Consider the following 20,801-nt stretch of genomic DNA (forward strand, 5'->3'; position numbering starts at 1 on the left):
ATGGCCTGTGCTGAGAAAAAAGAGGTGTGGCTTGCTTCTTAAATTGACTTTGGCGTTTCGTCTCTTCTTCAGGTCCCACAGATCACGGTTCATGTGGTCCTTGACATGTTTACTAATTATATCGACGTGTCAAATTGCTATTGGAGTGCTTTATAAAATGTATTTTGGACCAATAAAAAGATATGCCTGATCAATTATGACCGTGGCCTGTTGATAATGGATGCAATTCAAGCCGTACATTTTTTTTGGTCATTAGCAATTAAATGTCTAATTCATACATTTCTAATATTCTCATAATGAGCTCTAATACTCTATGAAAGTTGCCCGTTGAATTCATCTTCTAATCTGATAGATCTGCCAAGGTCAACTTAAGATTATACCCAATGCATAATATAAAGAAAGAGGTCAATTACCTGGCCTATAGGTGGACTCAAGGTATATTCGGTGAGTTAGAAGATGCCTTCATCATTTCTTTAAAATATTATTATGATGTGCATGTGAGGGTGTTAAGCGAAAAACGTTCCATATTTGGCATATAATTCATTATTTTAATTTTTTTAAGTCGAGCTGAGCCTAACTAGATAATGTATATATTAGTAGGTGTAGATTTAAGGTCTCTCTTGAGGATCTCCATAGGTGAAGATATCAGAGTTATATTGTGCATCTCAACAGGTGTTTTCTCAAAATGAGAATTTACAATGTGACTCTTTGATCGTGGTGGTAGATGGTATCCCTCGCTTCTTCCCAAGTTTAATTGGGCAAAGGCGAGTGAGGTAGAGTCAGAAGGGCAAACATTATTCATGCAACCATTAGCCAAAACTAATGAGGCAAGGTAGAGATTCAAGTTGAGAATGTTTTTTTTTTGGTAAAGGTAAGATAAATAATAAGAAAAGCCAAATGTACAAAAGATCTCGTCACCAGAACTTGCACTCCAAATGTAGTAACAAAAGAAGTGGAAGGGTGACGAGATGCAAAAGCCGCAGAGGCGGCACAACAACTACAACAACAAGGCCAAACTAAGCACGACTAGCTCGACCAGCTATCAAGCAAAGACAAAAAACAAAGAGGAGGCCATCGTCTGATCTAGGACCTAAGGGTCCCCATTGAAAATAATCGGGTCTAGACTCCAACTTCTCTGCAGCCTTCTGTTTCTGAAATTGTCTTCAACGTTCCTGAAGGTGATAGCCTTGTCGCGAACCACTTTAAAGAGGTGGTTTTTAATGGCCGGAATAGAGAGAGGCTGGTCTCTAAAGATGATGGCATTCCTATTTTCCAAATGATATGACACAGCGCGCCAAATGAAAAACGGGCTATGCACTTATAGAAATCTTTCCCCATCAAATAGGTAGTTGCCCATATGAAATTCTCCCCCCAACCTCTGTTGCGCCAGGGTAAATTGCATCTGGACGCCCAAAAGAAGGCAACACTAGCCGTGACACAGCAGTCAAAAAACAAGTGGTCAAGAGAGTCAGGCACATTCTTGCAAAATGCACAGGTAGCATTTCCAATAATACCATAGGCCAAAAGTAGATCCTGGGTTGGAAGCCTACGTCGGCCATGAGCCAAAGATTGAGCTGATATCGAGGCACTATGGCGTTGTCCCATACAAAGGAGTACCAAAGGTGGACCCGCGTCTTCTTCTTCCCCGATGAAGTTCCACGCCGATGCCATAGTGAATTGGCCCGAAGAGCTTCCTCGCCAACAGCAACGATCCGGGTCATTCGTCAGGGTCGGAAGAGGTTGCCCCCACGATTGAAGCACCAATCTAAGAGCTTGGCCAGCATCTGAGAAGAGGTCAGCAACACAAGCTTGTCTAGAGAGCCCGAGCTATAGATAAGAGAGTCTGAAAAGAACAGGTTCAAGGGCCCTCTAGGATGCCGCTGTCAAACCACGAGAGGGTTGTTTGGCCATCGCCAATTTTCCGACGAAGGCCATCCTAAAATTCCTTCTTAGGGTCAACAAGCTCTTCCAGCCCGGGAGCTAGAAGTTGGCTTCCTAGCAACCCAAAAATTCTTGTTTTTTAAGAACGTGGAATGGACCCATCTACACCATAGCGCTTCCTTGTCGGAGAACAAGATCCAAATATGCTTTAGCATGTAGGCTTTATTGCAATCTTGGAGCCTCCTAACACCTAGCCCTCCTTCATCCTTTGGAAGGCAAACGTCATCCCGGCTACCTTCGCACCACCCCCGCCTAGGTCCGGACCTTTCCATAGGAATTGTCTAAATATTTTCTCTATCCGTTCTATCACGGCTGAAGGTAAGACAAAGACACTAGCCCAAAGTAGGCTTGTATAGCATGAAGAACCCGCTTGATAAGCTGAAGCCGACCAGCAATAGAGAGGAAACGGTGAGTCCAAGACTCGAACCCTTGCGGTGATGCGATTGACCGAGTACAACAATCTGCTTTATTGATTCTCGAAGTGATAATGGGAACCCCAGTGTACCGAGGCGCGAGGCTTCCTTCTCGAAAGCCCAACTCCAATAGAATATTATTCCTTAGGGAAGGATTGCCACCCGCCAAGAAAATTTCACTCTTGCACGAGTTAGGACGAAGGCCACTCCAGGAGGAAAATATGTTTAGAGCTTCCTTAAGGAGAGTTACCGAAGGAAGGTGCGCCTCACAAAAAGGAAGACATCATCTGCAAAGAATAGATGTGAAAGACCCACTTGCCCGCACCTCCAAAAGAATTTGAAATCGGGTCTCGAGGATTGCTTAAGAATGATCCCTGAGAGCACTTCCATGACCATAGTGAAAAGGTAAGGCGAGATGGGATCCCCTTGGCGAAGACCTCGACCGCTCGCAAAAAACCCGTGGAGCTCTCCATTCAAAGCAATTGAGAATTTAGGAGTGCGAACACACGTCATAATTAGGCTAGTGACAGAGTGAGGAAAGCCAAAGGCTAGCATCACATTCTCAAGGAAGCTCCAATCCACCGTATCATATGCTTTCCTGAAGTCCACCTTTATCGCACATTTAGGTAGATAAGGCTGAAGGTGAAAGCTAGAGAATAGCTCCTGGGCCAGTAATATATTGTCCCTAATTCGTCTACCTTTTATAAAAGCAGTCTGAAAAGGGCCTATCATGTTCTTCAAAGCTAGGGCCACCCGATTAGCTAGCACCTTTGTAATACACTTGTAGATAGTGTTACAACAGGCGATAGGTCTATAATCCTCCACAGAAGTGGCGTTGAGCACTTTCGGAACCATTACCAAGATGGTATTGTTAACCTCCCTCAAGAGTTTTCCGGAGTTAAAGAAGTCCAACACTGCAGTCGTTACTAAGGGACCTACCGTGTCCCAGTTTTCTTTGAAAAACTCCGCTGTGAAACCATCTGGCCCAGGAGCCTTTTTCTTGGGCAAAGAGAAGATAGTGTTCCGGATCTCTATCTCTGTAACTGGTTGAGCAAGAAGAGCAGCCTGATCAATCGAAAGTGGATGTTGGATAACCTCTCTCAAGTCCTCTAACGAAGGTCTAATAATCTCCTCTTGTGGCATCAAGAGGTCCTCAAAGAACTCTACAAACCTTCGTTGCACCGGTGTGGCTCCGTCGCATGTTCCCCGAAGAGTCGAGGACGGATAGGACTCTGTTCCTCAACTGTCTTTTGTTGACATATTGATGGAAGAATTTGGTATTTCGGTCTCCCTCCTTGAGCCATCTAACCCTGGACTTTTGCCTGTAGAAGGACTCTTCCGAGGAGCGCAGCTCTGCAAAGATACATCTTTGGCTTTTCTCCACTTCAGCAAGGTCGGTAGAAAAGGGATTTAGTTGTAATTCTGCTTGGGTGGCCTCCATCATCTTCCGCGCATCAAGAGTTCTAGCAGATATATTAGAGAAGGAATCTCTGTTGAGTTGCTTAAGCCGACATTTGAGAGCCTTGAGTTTAGAGACAAGCTTGTACATAGGGAAACCATTCCCCGGCTCATTCCACACTTGTGAGACAATTTCTTTGAACTCCGGGTGCTTCATCCAGTCGAAGAACTTGAAGGGCTTCCTTGTATGAGTCGGATTAAGAATCTTCACCACCATAGGCGAGTGGTCTGAGATTCCCGGGAGGAAGGAAGGAGGCTTCGAGTAAGATAGATCCAAGCTCCACTTTGCATTCACTAGAACCCCGTCAATCTTCCTTGCTTTCCTAGTATGCCCCAAGACGTAGTCCAAGTGTATCTAAACCCAACGAACCTCAAGTCTTCTAGCTCAGCTTGCTCCAAGCACTGTCCAAACTCATTGAAACAAGGGAGCCAATCTTCGGAGCCACCGACCCGGTCCGATGGATCCTTAATAGCATTGAAGTCCCCCAAGACAAGCCAAGGAGTGTCTCGGAGATGGGTGCTTTTCATGATGATGTCTTCCCACAGCGTCTCCTCGCGAAAAGGAGTGATCTCCATAAACAAAAGAAACACAGCAAGCCACCCCGAGTCTAGGGTCTCAAGGTTCCCATGAATTGCCCGTTGGAAAGAGAGAAGGTTTCAAACTTGACTCTCATGGGGTCCCATCCGACCCAAATTCTACCCCCGGGAAGAAGTCATAGTTTGGAGTCCAACACCAACCTCTCAATAGAGCTTCGGAAATGGAGTTAAAGCGATCCTGTGGCACCTTAGTTTCCACCAAACCAACACAGCACAAGTGGTTCGAAGTAATAAAATTACGAATCTCCGCTTGTCTAGTCGAATCAACCATACCTCTAATATTCCAGCAACCTATATACATATGTACAAAAGAGGAAACGAGGAAGGGTTACCTCCTTTTCGGAGGCTTGCGACGGCTCTGAGAGGGAGCCGCTCGAGCCGCTGGAGGAGGTGGGTCAGGAGGAAGCACGAGCGGCTTGTCCTGGGTGTTCTCCTCCATGTTTTTCGTTGGAGGAGCCTTCGGCGATAGATCTGGAGGGGCCTTCGGTGATTGACAAGGCGAGAGAAGATCTTCATCTGAGCTAAGGTGGTTGACAGACTCATTCAATTCCGCTCCACTCCCTAAGCCTGCATCTGGATGGCTAATGGGATCTTCCTCCATTGTCGAGGTGTGGTCATCCACACTAATTAGTGCTTGAAACCCACTCTGAGCCCTCCGGGTGGAGGTTGATGGCAAGCTTTTAAGAGCTGCTGCTGACTGCTTGAGAGGTGGTTCCTCTTCACCAGAGCTTGCCGGATGGTCCAAACATGTCTCCTTGGGAGGGGAGATTTGTTCTTCTTTCCCTTGACTTGTTTCCATCCAAAATCAGCCTCATTCAGGTCTACCACCAGCATTGGTGAAGTCTCGAGGGGGCGGGCCTCCACGGTGGGGGAGGAATGGTCTCGAACTTGTTTCGGCCTTGCACCGCCTTCCGCCCATTCAAAGAGGTTGCACAATTGTGCCCAAAGGAGCCACACTTCAAGCATTCCGCTGGCTTCCACTCGTACTCAATGGCAATCGACCGAACAACTCCGTTTAGTCTTACCACGGTCAAGTAGAACCTTGGCTTGTTTACTTGAATCTCCACACACACTCTTGCAAAAGAGATCCTTTGAGATTGCTCCGTGCGTTGATCAACAAATAACGGCTTGCCAATGGTGCTCGCGATGGCGCTATTGCCGGGGCTGTCCATAGGTCAAGAGGTAGGTTTTTCAAGCGAATCCACACTCGGCACCGAGGTTTGCTTCTCCCTCTTCAACTCTAGGAGCGGCTTCCATTGTTGCAAAACAAGTGCAACCCTTGCAACCGTTATATGACCTTCTTCCAAAATCTTCCTTCTGAACTCGGGGTCAGGGATGCGGAAGAAAAAGAAACCCTGGTCATCGGCAAAAACCTCAACAAGCTTCGGTCCCCAACATAGCTTGAGCGAGTTCTCCGTGAGCTGGAACGGCAAACTCTTCCCTATATAATATCCAACCAGACACTCATGCCATTTGGGATCCACCGCATCTAACACTTCTTCAGGAAGATCCACCACCGGGACATCATCCTCAAACGAGGGAGGAACAAAGGTAAGGTCATACCCTTTCGCTGCAAGTTTCGCAACATTCGCCCACGTCCGGACAGCCGGGGCGTCTGGTTTCTTCGCTTGTTTTTGCGAGGCTTGAGGCCGTTTGGAAGCCGACCTTGCTCTACTTCGTCCTCTCGAGCGCCTATCCCTGCCTGTAGCTTTGGGGCCACGGTTTGAGGTCTCTGCTAGTGCAGGAGCCTTGCCCGTGTGCATGGAGGCCCGGGCCTCCTTGTCTCGATTGAGGAGGCTAGACGTCCTCTCCGATTCATCCCTCAATTGTGCCGTATTACTCGGCTCACCACCCACAGCCATTGGAGCAGCCATAACACTACCCAACCAGCTAAACCCAGTCCTCTACACATCAGCCATCTAGAGAGTAAGAGACTAACCGTTCGGACGCCTCGCACCTCTCGGGTTGGCTGGACGCAAAGAAGGACGGGGCGGGGAGGAGGACCAACGGACCGCTCGGGAGCAAGGCGGCTTACCCGATGCCCTCTTCCCGCTTCAATCGGTCCGGGACGCACCAGCTCTGCTCCTCAAGGGCCGAGCAACGCAGCAACTCGGTGCAGGGCGCGGCACAGCAGGGGCGGAGCAAGGGAGCGCCAGCAACTGTTCAAGAGCAGGAGCGGCACGGCAGGTCCGAACAGGGGAACTCCAGCACCCGTTCAAGACGAACAGGGGAGCTCCAGCACTCGTTCAAGAATGAGCCGCAAAGATATAGCGTCGAGCACCAGCAGTTCGGTGCGGGCGGCACGACACGGCGAGAGGAGCACCAGCAACCGTTCAATGAGCCAAGGGAAGCTTACCTAACGTTGTTGGGACGCCTGCGAAGCACAGACCCGAGCCGCACCAGCACCGCACCTCCAAGGGCCGAGCGGCGCAGCAGAAGGCGATTTCCGAAGCTCAGATCTCGCCGCAGGGATGGAGAGAGTCTAATCCGTTCGGTGAGGAGCGAGGGCCTTCCCAGAGGAGCTGAACCCCCAATTTTCACGCCAATCGGAGGTCTGGATCGGCCGGATCGAGCAGCTGACGCCGGCGAGCTACAGTTCAAAACCCTAGAGGAAGAGAGGCGATGAACAGTACCCGTGCGAGCATTTTGGCTTTTTTTCAAGTTGAGAATGTTGGTATGGAAGGATATTGAAATTAAAGAGGAGCTAGCCTAATGCAAAACAGTCTCTCTCTCTCTCTCTCTCTCTCTCTCTCTCTCTCTCTCTCTCTCTCCACAAGCATTCATGTGATACTTGGTATTCTTTTTCATGTTTTAGTCAATCTACTAGCTAATCGGTTTATTAAATGACCATGTGCATCTCTCTCTCTCTCTCCCCCTCCCCCCACAAGCATTCATGTGATACTTGGTATTCTTTTTCATGTTTTAGTCAATCTACTAGCTAATCGGTTTATTAAATGACCATGTGCATCTTTCTCTCTCTCTCTCTCTCCTCCCCCCCCAAGGCATGATTCATGTGATACTTGGTATTCTTTTTCATGTTTTAGTCAATCTACTAGCTAATCAGTTTATTAAATGACCATTTGCATTACAAAAACAAATCTTATTTAATTAATAGCTCATAAATATTCACAAATCGTACGAATTTAATCATATAATATTTAGCTAATTGTATAGATTAGCAAATCTCTCTCTCTCTCTCTCTCTCTCTCTCCCCCCACAAGGCATGATTCATGTGATACTTGGTATTATTTTTCATGTTTTAGTCAATCTACTAGCTAATCGGTTTATTAAATGTCCATGTGCATTACAAAAAAATCAAATCTTATTTAATTAATAGCATAATCTTTTCTTAGAGTGGAAAAATCATCCCTAACGTGTACTTGTGTTCCATAGTTGAAATGGAAGGATTTACATTGTTTTATGTATGTATGTCAAACTTTGATTAGCCAATTTGGTCGAAACTCCAAAGGTGCGATCATTGTTTTATGCGTATATGTACATCCATCACACACATATATGCATGTGGGAAATTGTTGTCATGGCCAAAGGAAAAAAAAAAGTTGGAACGTGGAAGCTGTGTGATAAATTGTCACATCATCTCAAAGTATCGATACAACGTAAATGGATAAACAAAAATTTAGAAACCGAGTTCGTAAATACGAGAAAAATCTTGCAAACGCACAACTTTGCATGAAAACAAAGGAATTCACTCTCTAAATGTATTATAATTAAGGATGAAAAAGCTTTTCGTTCTCCAGACAAGAAATTTATTCATGATAGAGAAAGTTGTAACCTTAAAAGGATAAAATATCTAATTCATATTGCAAAATAGCAGCAAGTTGAAATTTCTATATTAACCCCCGGGGTTTGTCTCAATAGCCACCCTTCTCACCTGAGAAGAGAGATGTGGAGGGTTCAAATCCTCATTTTCTTGAATAGGTTGGGCTGGGGACAATTAACTTCATGTATATATTTTGACTCCCACGTCTTATTAAGAGATATGGCAAAAGTCTAAGAGTGAGTTGAGAGTTAGAGTAAGACTAATCGAAAGAAATCTTTATTTTGAAAAAATGGATGTCCTAAACTAACTAGCCAGTACTAATTCTAAAATCTTATCTTCTTAAACACTCACATGTAAGTCTTCATCGAATCTCAATATGTATTCTTACAAATTCGTGCGTTATACATAGCATGAACTTTCATGCTTGTCCCAAGCCTAATGTGAGGTTATATATTTACTTCTTAATGAACATATCATACCAATTGACAATATTTCTACAAAATCATCCTTGGAAAAATGGAGGTTACTCCAATTAATAGTCAACTTTCATGTTGTAGTCATACTCACATGTTATATCTCGTCCCCATTGCGAGGAGATGTCTTCACTCCATCACTCAAGCAATCACAAGAATTGACGATACTTCTACAAATTCGTCCTTTGGGAAAGGGGAGGTAATTCTTTGCCACTGCGAAGATTTTAAGAAAAGGAGCTAGCTTGGCAAATGAACTCTCTTTCGGTGAAACATGAAAAGAACACGATATAACAGTCAAAATAATAATAATCATACGTAATTCAGTTTGCATCCTCGACTTTTGAATTATAGATCTTGTACCCTGAGATAAAAACGTAAGCAATCAGGGGGTCTAAACAGCTATGTAAAATAGACAAGGCAAAGTTTGGGTTTTTTTATTTTTTTATGAGAAAAAAATGTAACAGTGCAGTAATTTTGATATTATCGAAATAACTGGACGAATAAAAATTAATGGGAAAATTAAGTATCACTTTCGTAATTCTAAGATACTCTATAGTACGTATGAATGATAGATTGAACAATAAACGGAAAGAATTTTACGCTGGGTGCAAGCAGCAAGAAATTTAAGGTGAGTGCAAGAAAGAAAATGGAACTAGAAAATGGTTGAAAATAAGCGTGACTCGGATATCATACTAAATGATCCAGCTTAGAAATCAGATGGTTTAATCAAGTGGTAAGCTTGTTCGTCCTTTTTTATTCAGGACTTGAATTTGAATCGCTATGTTTGCACATTCTTCTAGGACCACTCCAAAGAACATGGTAAGAGGACTGTCACGCATGGTAAGAATAAGTTAGATGTTCAGAACATTCTGGACATCCCATTAAATTCTGAAAATAATAAAGCACCAACAATTAAATGGTCGACAAGGCGATGCAAATTTTATCTATCGTAAAATAAAAAGATTAAATAGCGAAGTGAATTACCACCCTAACATAAAAAGGATGAATTCATAAAAAATTTCCTCCTCCGGCAAGATCCTAAATCTTCTCCGTTGGGATGATCCAAAAGAATGGGGCAGAGTCGATGTGGCCTTCCTTTGGGCTCAAGATTCGGCCTAGTCCCAGAAAAAATAAATTCAAGAAACTTAACTTTACTTAGGAAAAAAAAATCAAATCGATATAGCCTCCATCGTTTAGCAAAAAAAAATAAAAAAAAAATGACATTTTTGAAAAATATTTTTCAAAAAATCATTTTTCAAGAAATAATAATCTTTTTTGGTATTTGGCTGAAATCTTAAATGAACTGGAATATATTTTCCGTCGTTTGGTAGGATAATTAGATTTTAAAGGAAAATATTACCCAAAAATCGAATTTTTAATTATTTTTCTCTTTTTTTTTCCTTCTTCCTTGGCAAGTGGCCGACCATGACGATGGCCACTAGCCACAAGCAAGAGACAAGCTCACTAGCCTTGGGTAAGCTTGTCCCTCGATGAAGAAGGAAAAGGAAAAGAAAAAACAAGAAAAAGAGCAAAAAAATAATTAAAAACATGATTTTTAAAATTTTTTTTATAAGAATGAATAATTCATTAATCAAGAACTCAAGCCTTTGTGGACCAGAGCTCGAGTATGGAGGACTCAAGCATCTCCTTTATAGACCTAGGCAAAAGTGCCGAAGAATCAGGCATGGGCACTAGGGGTTTGGGCACAGCCTCAATGGACCCGGGCATGGGCCCAAGCCCAACCACCGGAGACCTAACTTTAGAGCTTTCATGCCCAGGTATAGAATTTATGGTCCAAACGCAAATATTTACTAGTTTTTCAAAGAGGGAAATCATTGTCCTAAATTTAAGCACAGTTTTCCATGGATTAGGAGAATGTTTTTTTCTGAAAATGTTTCCTGCAAAAGAAAGAAGGCCTTGAAATTAGTTAATCTTTCCACAAGTGGAAATTATAGCATTCCTCGCATATCGAGTAATAATTGTCCTTGAACCAAATATAGTCCAAGCATAGCAGAAATCTAGAGGACGGACATGTCTACTTTCAGAATTAATCAGATCATGACTTTGTTTCGCTTTCAGGATATAGGATTACGGAAATCTATCTTTAGAAAGATATGCGCCACCACTTGAACTATTTTTAGGATCACGTGGTAAGTAATAGCACATCAACATAGTCGCATGTAAGATTTTCAATTTTCAATGCTTGACAACATTAAGAACAACTCAAGCAATCGCTTGTAAGCTGCACCTCACATTTGACAGCGAAATTGCAACGATAGTCACGATATTAAGGTGCGGGCCAAAAGTTATTGAAGAAAATTACGATTCATGCAACAAAGATTCTTGATTATAGGATATTTTCTTTTCTGGTCAATTAGGCTAAAGCTCAATATGTGAAAATCACCCGAGGAACAATCTAAAATTCCCAAAAAGTCTCCAGAAATATGTCTAAAAATCGTGTGCATCAAATCATCTACACTGCAGAAATATAATCTTTATTCAATTTTAATCAATTTGTATTTCGATGCTGTTTATTGCGATTAAATTCGGATATCAACATGATGCGATTACTCTATGTATTCTCATGCGCAATTGAAATGGTCAAGTAAACACGCCCAAAGTCCACATCTTGGACAGTAATCTGCGGAGGGATCAAATCAAAGGATGTACTACCTTACCCCAAACAAATAATTTTGCAAAAACCACGAGTGTCTTATTACAAGCACAATTACACATGAAGACAATATACCAAATCTCATATTCCCAAACACAACTAAACTTCACATCACCCGATCGACCAGCTTGATTTATTGGATCATCCCGATACATGGAAGTATCAGAAATCTCAAGCATTATATAGCGAAACTTCATATACGATAATAGTCATGCCATGATCCTTTCCTTCATGCGCTTGCGAGGTGAGCATCGATATCCTTGGTCATATCGATGACCACGGCCATGTACTTGTCGGGGCTAGGGTCACTCTCCTTGTACTTCTCGTACTCGATGCTCAGCTTGGCCACACTGCCTTGCACTTTTGGGACGACTTTGCACCCCACCTTGTAGACCTTCCACGTGTCCAGGATATGGCCCTCGATGCCGTGCAGGGTGAACGACATGTTGTCATCATCGAACTCGACCTTCTCTTTGAACACTTCGGATTTTCCTTCTATATAATCGCACCAGCAAAAATATAAGGTTCGAGTTAGGCACGGCCGTCAATTTAATTTCAATGACAACATGGAATAAAACTGATAATTAGACAGATCAAATTGAACCAATTACCAACGGTGTAATTCCAAGTCTTGATAGCTCCATGCTGATCCCAGTCACCTTCATGAACTTTGATTCCTTGAATGTTTTTGGAGGTGGCGGTGGGCATTTTGTGGGTTTCACTCCTCCAAATCTTGTAGAACTTGTCAGCTGGTGCTTTCAGTTCGACTTCAGCCACCAGTCTTCCCTGCAAATTAGCCATGTTGGCACAAATATTGAGACTTCAAAATTCACCAAGTTCGTTAGAACACTGGCCTGCGTTGAGAAAAAAGTAGCGTTACTTGTTTCTTATATAGACTTTGGCGTTCATTTTCGTCTCTACTTCAGGTCCCACACGTCATGATTCACATGGTCCTTGATATGTTCATCAATTATATCTCCCTGTCAAATTGTTATTGGTTTATAAAATGTATTTTGGACCAATAAAAAGATATGACCGAGCGATTACAGCTGTGGCCTGTCAAATAATTGAAGCAATTCAAGACTTCTATCTATATCGGTCATCAGAAATTAAAGGCCTAATTCATTCATTTCTTATTTTCTCATAATGAGTTCCAATATTCTATGAAAGTTGCGAGTGGAAATCATCTTCTACTCTGATTGATCTGCCCAGGTAAACTTAAGATTATACCCGATGCATAAAATAATGAAAGAGGTAACTTACCTGGCCTACAGGTGGACTCTCAGGTGTATTTGGTGAGTTATAAGATGCCTTCATCATTTCTCTATATTATTATGATGATGCGCATGAGAGGGTGTTAAAGCCAAAAAAAGGTTTTATATTTGACATATAATTCATTAGTTTTAATTTTTTAAGTGGAGATGAGCCTAACTAGATAATAGATGTATTGATAGGCGTAGATTTGGGGTCTCTCTTGATACAGGTGAAGATATCAGAGTTATGTTGCACATCTCAATGAGTGTTTTCTCAAAATAAGAATTTACAATGTGACTCTTTGATCGTGGTGGTAGATGGTATCCCTTGCTTCTTGCCAAGTTTAATTGGGCAAAAGCGATTGAGGTAGAGTTAGAAGGACAAATGTTATTCACGCGACCATTAGCCAAATTTGGCAAGGCCAAGGTAAAGATTCGAGTTAAGAATATTGGTACAGAAGGACCTTTGAATTAAGGAGGAACTAGCCTAAGGAAGAGACTCGTGCTTGGAGGGAGATTTGTTTAAGTGGATGTGTGAAGGTATTAGGTGAAAAAAGTCTCACTTCAGTTGATAAGATATAAGATGGAGCAATTTATTTGGCTCAATAAATAATTGGTTTAAGCTTTTGAAGGTGCAGATGAGTCTAACTAGATAAATTGATAGGCTCAAAATTGGGCTCTCTCAAGATGTGGTGTAAAGGGAGCAATTAATTTAGCCGACTAACTCATTGGTTCAAGTTTTCGGAGTGGAGATAAGTCTAATTAGAAGTATTGATGGGTTTGGAGTTGGACTCTCTCTTCTCCATCTCCCCAAGTGAAGGTATTAAGCTGCTTCTTTTACACTCCTAACAATTGTTACACATTAATATACTAAATATACTAAGATCAGTCTATAAAGTTTTGTACACTAAGCGACAAGACGGAGTGTAAGTAAACATATAATCAAGTTGATCATTGTCCAGACCCAATAAAAAGCCTGTCATGTCGTATAGTATACAATTTTGTGTTATTGTCTCAATATACTTAGCCACAAAAAAGTCGACCATTGATGCTTGACCGACCATTTCAAGAAAAAATTTCAACACAAGACTTAATGGAGAGACCGTATACTCCAAATTGACCATAAGAGGCCATTCTACCCTCCACGCACAATTGCCAAAAACACTGGTGGATGGATGCTTGCTTTAGTTGACCAACATTTCCCGGATATAAGAGTTAACCAACAATTGTAGCAAACTAGTTGAAGATTGTTTGGTAGGCACTTGCAACCTTACCCTCTTGATGAAGGATCTGTGGTTCACAATCTCCATTACGGACGCGGTGCTCATGTTTTTTGGCATCCATTTTGTTATGTTTTGCTATGAGAGGACAGGACAACTGCATTTAATTACGGTCTTGGAGTGGTGTCTTATGATCGAGTACTTTTTCTATATAATGTGGCTGTTGATTGGTTTTCAATCGCGGCAAATTGCTTGATCCAAATTAGGGTTCGAAGAATTTTGATAATGGCTTGATCTGTCTGAATTATGGTTTATATGTAGGGCAAAACATAAAGACCATGTTGTTTAGGAGGCACACTAGCTAGCCACGTCAACTTGGGAAATTAATAAAATATTGTCATGTCAAATTTCCAGCATCCAAAATTGAAATTGTTACTCAAGTGATTCGACGAAACACAAGTGTCATAACTTTCGTGCTAAAGTGATATACCTTTTGTTTCAACCATTTGAATCGAAATAAAAAAAGATGGTGGACTTTAAATAACCATATTTTGCTTTTTCAATCAATCATACAAAACCCCAATCAATCTTCAAGACACCAAAAAAAAAAAAAAATTTATATATGTTGGAAATTCAATTATGCAAAAAAAAAAAAAAAAATTAAAGGGTTAATCAAGGGCGCCATGCAATGTCATTTCGCTTTTTCGAAACGAAGAGTTAACTAAAGTTCAAAATATGAACGCTCATGTGCAAACAAGTTAGCATGGATAATCAACGGCCTTAGTCTTACCTGCAATGTATTCCAAATCTTATATAATATCTTAGCTGGCGATTTCAGCTCCAATTCGCCATGCAATGTCATTTTGCGTTTTCGAAACGAAGAGTTAACTAAAGTTCAAAATATGAACGCTCATGTGCAAACAAGTTAGCATGGATACACTTCATATGTATAGATGATGAAGGCCCCCGATTGCCATTATTTATGTTTCTACAGGGCCGTGCAAGGCATGATTCATGTGATCCTTGGTATTCGTTTTCATGTTTTAGTCAACCTTCTAACTAATCGGTTTATTAAATGAGCATGCGCATTGCCAAAAAAAAAAAAAAAAATCTTATTTAATTAATAGCTCGTCAATTTTCACAAATCGCACGACTTTAATCATATACTAATTTAGCCAATTGTATAGATTCGCAAATCTTATGGATCTAGCACATTGTCCATATCTTTCGCCAAGAAAAAATGAGTCCTACCCTAAACCCACCTGTCAAAGAGACAATCTTTTCCTAGAGTGCTAAGATCATTCCTATCGTGTGCTTGTGGTCCATAGTTGAAATGGGATTTACATTGTTTCATTTATGTATGTCAAAATGCGATTAGCCGATTTGGTCAAAACTCCAAAGGTGCGATCATTGTTTCGTGTCTATATGTACATGCATGACACACATATATGCATGTGTGAAATTGTTGTCACCGCCAAAGAAAAAAAAGGCTAGAATGTGAAGACTACGTGATCATTGTCATATCATCTCAAATTATCTATACAACAGAAATGGATGAACCGAAATATAGAAACTAAAGTCCGCAAATACGAGAACAATCTTGCGAACGCACAACTTTGCATGAAAACAAAGGAATTCTCTCTCTCTCTCTCTCTCTCTCTAAATGTATTCTGATCAATAATGAAAAAGCTTTTTGTTCTCCTAACGAGAAACTTATTTGTGATAGAGAAAAATGTAATCTAAAAATTATAAAAATATCTAATTCATATCACAAAATAACAGCAAGTTCAAAATATATATATCTTTAAAAAAGGATTTCCTGAATTAACTAAACTAATAATTCTAAAAGCTTATCTTCTTGAACACTCATGTAGGTCTTCATCAAATCATAATGTATGTTCTTACAAATTTGTGCATTGTAAATTGAATGAATTGTTTATTGAAGACAGCATTGCTCTTTAATTGATATGATGAAGATATCATCGAAATGATATATTTGATATGATTGCCCTTGATTGATTTATTGGGATATTGTACATGGAAAATTGATTTTTCCGACAAAATCATCCTTGAAAAAATGGAGGTACTCCAATTAATAGTCAACTTTCATGTTGTAGTCATACTCACATGTTATAACTCAACCCCAATAAGAGGAGACGTCTGCACTCCATCACTCAGGCTATCACAAGAATTGACAATACTTCTACAAATTCGCCCTCCGGGAAAAGGGAGGGACTTCCTTGCCACTGCGAGGATTTTAAGAAAGGGAGCTAGCTTGGCAAATGAACTCTCTTTCCGTGGAACATGAAAAGAACACGATATAACCGTCGAAACAATAATAATCATCCATAATTCAGCTTGCATCCTCGACTTTTGAAATATACATCTAGTACCCTGAGATAAAGACGTACGCAATCATGGGGGTCTAAACAGCTGTGTAAAAAAGACAAGGCAAAGTTTGGTTTTTTTATGAGGAAAAAAAAAACAAGGTACAAAGCACATTAATTTTGACATTATTGAAACTACTGGATGAAAAAAATAATAATGGAAAAATGAAGGATCACTTTCGTAACGCTAAGATACTATATGGCACGTATGAATGATAGATTGAACAATGAACGGAAAGAATTTTACGCTAGGCACAAACAGCAAGAAATTCAAGGTGAGTGCAAGAAAGAAAATGAACTAGGAAATGGTTGAAAATAAGCATGACTCGGATATCATACATACTAAATGATCCAACATAGAAATCGGAAGGTTTATTCAAATGGTAATCATGTTCGTCCTTCTTACTCAGGACTTGAATTTGAATCGCTATACTTGCACATTCTTCTAGGACCACTCCAAAGAACATAGACCAATGTGTCTCGAATAATTACACACCCAAAATTTGTGGTATAAGAGGACCGTTGCGCATGATAAGAATAAGTTAGATGTTCAAAACATTCCAGACATCCCATTGAATTCTGAAAATAATGGAACCCTAACACTTAAATGGTCAACAAGGCGATGCAAATTTTATCTATCGTAAAATGAAGATTAAATAGCTAAGTGAATTACCAACCTAACAAAAAAGGATGAATGCATAAAACATTTCCCTCCTTCGGCAAGATCCTAAATGTTCTTTTGTTGGGTGATCCAAAAGAACGGGGTAGAGTCGATGTGGCCTTCCTTCCGGCTCACGATTCGGCTTAGTCCTAGAAAAAATAAATTCAAGAAATTTAACTTTACTTAAGAAAAAAATTAAATCGATTTAGTATGGGTTCGTTTCATGGAAAATGTGACGTTTTTAGAAAATATTTTTCAAAAATCATTTTTAAGAAAATGATAATATTCTCAGATGTTCAACTAAAATCTGAAATGAACTAAAAAAAAATATTTTTACCGTTTGATAGGATAATTAGATTTTCAAGGGAAAAATTACCAAAAAAAATCAATTTTTTTAATTTTCTTTTCTTTTCCTTCTTTTATTTTCCTTCTTCCTCAGCCAGTGACCAACCGCTAGGCGTCGGCCATCATTGCGGCCGACCACTACTCGAGGAAGAAGGAAAAAGAAAAGAAAAACGAGAAAAAGACAAAAGATAAATAATTAAAAACTTGATTTGTTTAAATATTTTTATAAGAACGAATAATCCATTAGTCAAGGACTTGAGCTCAAGTATCGAGGACTTGCATATGACCTTTGTGGACTAGAGCTCAAGCATCGAGGATCCGAGTATGTCCTTCATGGGCTCCAGCCTAGGTGCCGAAGAATCGAACATGGGCACCAGGGGTTTGGGCACAGCCTCAATGACCCCGGTGTGAACCCAAGCCCTATCACTAGAGACCTTATGTTAGAACTTTTGTGCTCAAGCGTAGAATTTTCAATTTAAATGCAGATATTCAGTCATATTTTGGAAAATATTTTTCATTTTTTCAAAGGAGACAATCATTTTTCTAAATTTAAGTGTAGTTTTCCATTGACTAGGAAAATATTTTCCCGAAAAAATGTTCCCTGCAAAACAAACAGAGCCTTGGAAGTGGTTCATCTTTTACGAGTGGAAATTATAGCATCCCTTGCAAATTGAGTAATAACTGTCCTTGAACCAAATATAATCTAAGCATGGCAAAATTCTAAAGGACAGGGACATGTCTGCTTTCAGTATTAATAAGATCATGGCAATTAGATTTCGCTTTGAGGAAATAGGGTTACGGAAATCTATCTCTAGAAAGATATGCGCCACCACTAAAACTATCTTTTGGATCACTTATTTAACCGTGGTAAAGTCATAGCATATCATCATAGTCGCATGTAAGGTTTTCAATTTTTAATGCTTGACAACATTTTGAACAACTCTAACAATCGCCAATAAGCTGCACCTCATATTCGACAGCGGAATTTTTAACCATAGTCACAATATTAAGGTGCAGGCGAAAAGTTATTGAAGAAAATTAGGATTCATGCTACATAGATTCTTGATTATAGGATATTTTCTTTTCTGGCCAGTTAAGCTAAAGCTCAATACATGAAAAATCACGCGAGGAACAATCTAAAATTCCTAAGAAGTCACCTGAAATACGTCTAAAAATCGTGTGCATCAAATCAACTACTCTACAGAAATATAATCTTTATTCAATCTTAATTAAGTTGTGTTTCGATGTTGTTTATTGTGATTAGGTATTGTCACGGTGCGATTTTATATTCTTATGCGCAATTGAAATGGTCAAGTAAACGCGCCCACAGTCCAAATCTTGAACGGTAATCTGTGGAGGGATCAAATCAAAGAATGTGCTAGCTTCCCCCAAACAAATCATTTTGCAAAAACCACAAGCGCGTTTTATTACAAACACAATACCACATGAACACAATACACGAAATCTCATATTTCCAAACCCAACTAAACTTCAGATCACCTGATCAACCAGCTTGATTTATTGGATCATCGCCATACGTGGAAGTATCAGAAATCTCAAGCATTATATAGCGCTACTTCATATCCGATAATAGTCGTGACATGATCTTTTCCTTCATGCGCTTGCAATGTGAGCATCGATATCCTTGGTCATATCGACGAGCACAGCCATGTACTTGTCGGGGCTAGGGTCACTCTCCTTGTACTTCTCGTACTCCATGCTCAGCTTGGCCACACTGCCTTGCCCCTTTGGGACGACTTTGCAAGCCGCTTTGAAGACCTTCCACGTGTCAAAGATGTGGCCCTCGATGCCATGGAGGGTGAATGACATGTTGTCGTCATCGAACTCGACCTTCTCTTTGAACACTTCGGATTTTCCTTCTATACAATTACACCGGCAAAAATAGAAGGGTTAAGTTAGAGACTGCTGTCAATTTAATTTAAGTGACAACATGGAATAAAATTGATAATTAGAGAGATCAGATTGAACCAATTACCAACGGTGTAATTCCAAATCTTGATAGCTCCATGTTGATCCCAGTCACCTTCGTGAACTTTAATTCCTTGAATGTTTTTGGAGGTGGCGGTGGGCATTTTGTGGGTTTCGCTCCTCCAAATCTTGTAGAACTTGTCAGCTGGTGCTTTCAGTTCGACTTCAGCCTCCAGTTTTCCCTGCAAATTAGCCATGTTGGCACAAATATTGGAACTCCAAAATCCACCAAATTCGTTAGAAAACTGGCTTGCGTTGAGAAAAAAGAAGTGTGACTCGTTTCTTATATAGACTTTGTTGTTCATCTTCGTCTCTACTTCAGGTCCCACGCATCATGATTCACGTGGTCCTCGATATGTTTACTAATTATATCTACTTGTCAAATCGTTATTGGCAATTACTTTATAAAATGTATTTTGGACAAATAAAAAGATATGGCAGAGCCATTACAGCTGTGGCCTGTTAAAAGTCTTGAAGCAATTCAAGACTTTTATTTATTTCGGTCATTAGCAATTTTATGCCTAATTCATTCATTTCTTATTTTCTCATAATGAGCTCTAATATTCTATGAAAGTTGCGAGTGGAAATCATCTTCTAATCTGATTGATTTGCCAAGGTCAAGTCAAGATTAGACTCAATGCATAAATAATGTTATAGATAAATTATCTGGCCTATAGGTGGACTGAAGGTATCTTTGATGCATTATAACATGTGCTCATCGTTGCTCTATATATTGTTGTGATGCACATTTTAGAGTGTTAAACAAAAAAGGCTCCATATTTGGCATATTGTTGATTGGTTTAAATTTTAAAGTGGAGCTGAGTCTACCCAAATGATAGACATATTGATGACTGTATATTTGAGGTCTCTCATGATGATCTCCATAAGTAAAGATATTAGAGTTTTGTTGCATATCTCAACAGGTGTTACCTTAGTCAATGGTTGATAGGATCGATTTATAGTGAATATCTCAAAATAAGAATTTGCAATGTGACTCTTCGATCTAGGCAATAGATGGCGTTCCTTACTTCTTGTCAAGTTTGTCTTGGCAAAGGCGATTGAGGTAGAGTTAAAAGGGCAAATGTTATTCAAGCAAACATTAGTCAAACTTGGCATGGCCAAGGTAGAGATTCAAGCTAAGAATGTCAATGTAGAAGGACACTTGAATTAAGAGGGAGCTAGCCTAATGGAATAGGCTCACATGTTGGGGGTGACTTGTTTAAGTGCATGTGTGAAGGTATTAGGTAAAAAAAATTCCACCTCAATGATGTGGTGGAAGGTGGAGCAATTAATTTGGTCCACCTCAATCATTTATTTAAGCTTTTGGAGTGGATGTGGGTTTTACTATAGGCTTAGAGTTGGGCTCTTGCAAGACCTAGCGTAAGGTGGAGCAATTAGTTTAGCCAAATAACTCCATGATTCAAGTTTTCAATGCAGAGATGAGTCTAACTAAATATATTGATGGACTCAAAGTTAAGCTCCCTCTTCACCATCTTCTCAAGTGAAAGTATCGAATTTTTTTGTGCTCCTTACAATTGTTATACATTAGTCTCAACACTAGATGTACTAAGACTGGTCTACAAAGTTTTGCATGTAAGTGAGGCGACAA

The 20,801-nt window shown here is 40.3% G+C and overlaps 2 protein-coding genes across 2 annotated transcripts; both read right to left on the minus strand.

Moving 5' to 3' along the window:
• Positions 1 to 11,351: 11,351 nt before the first annotated feature.
• LOC104453702 (MLP-like protein 328) lies at positions 11,352 to 12,190 on the minus strand. Its single transcript, XM_010068311.3, has 2 exons — positions 11,949 to 12,190; positions 11,352 to 11,832 (listed from the first exon to the last, which is right to left on the minus strand). The coding sequence occupies exons 1-2, from the start codon at positions 12,136 to 12,138 to the stop codon at positions 11,567 to 11,569; spliced, it is 456 nt and encodes a 151-aa protein (XP_010066613.1). The 5' UTR covers positions 12,139 to 12,190; the 3' UTR covers positions 11,352 to 11,566.
• Positions 12,191 to 18,579: 6,389 nt separating this feature from the next.
• On the minus strand, positions 18,580 to 19,451 carry LOC104453701 (MLP-like protein 328). The gene is made up of 2 exons (XM_010068310.3): positions 19,200 to 19,451; positions 18,580 to 19,083 (listed from the first exon to the last, which is right to left on the minus strand). Exons 1-2 carry the CDS (start codon positions 19,387 to 19,389, stop codon positions 18,818 to 18,820), a joined length of 456 nt encoding a protein of 151 aa, XP_010066612.1. The 5' UTR covers positions 19,390 to 19,451; the 3' UTR covers positions 18,580 to 18,817.
• Between the last annotated feature and the right edge of the window lie 1,350 nt (positions 19,452 to 20,801).

Source organism: Eucalyptus grandis, chromosome 7, assembly GCF_016545825.1.
Source record: "Eucalyptus grandis isolate ANBG69807.140 chromosome 7, ASM1654582v1, whole genome shotgun sequence".
NCBI classification, from domain to species: domain Eukaryota; kingdom Viridiplantae; phylum Streptophyta; class Magnoliopsida; order Myrtales; family Myrtaceae; genus Eucalyptus; species Eucalyptus grandis.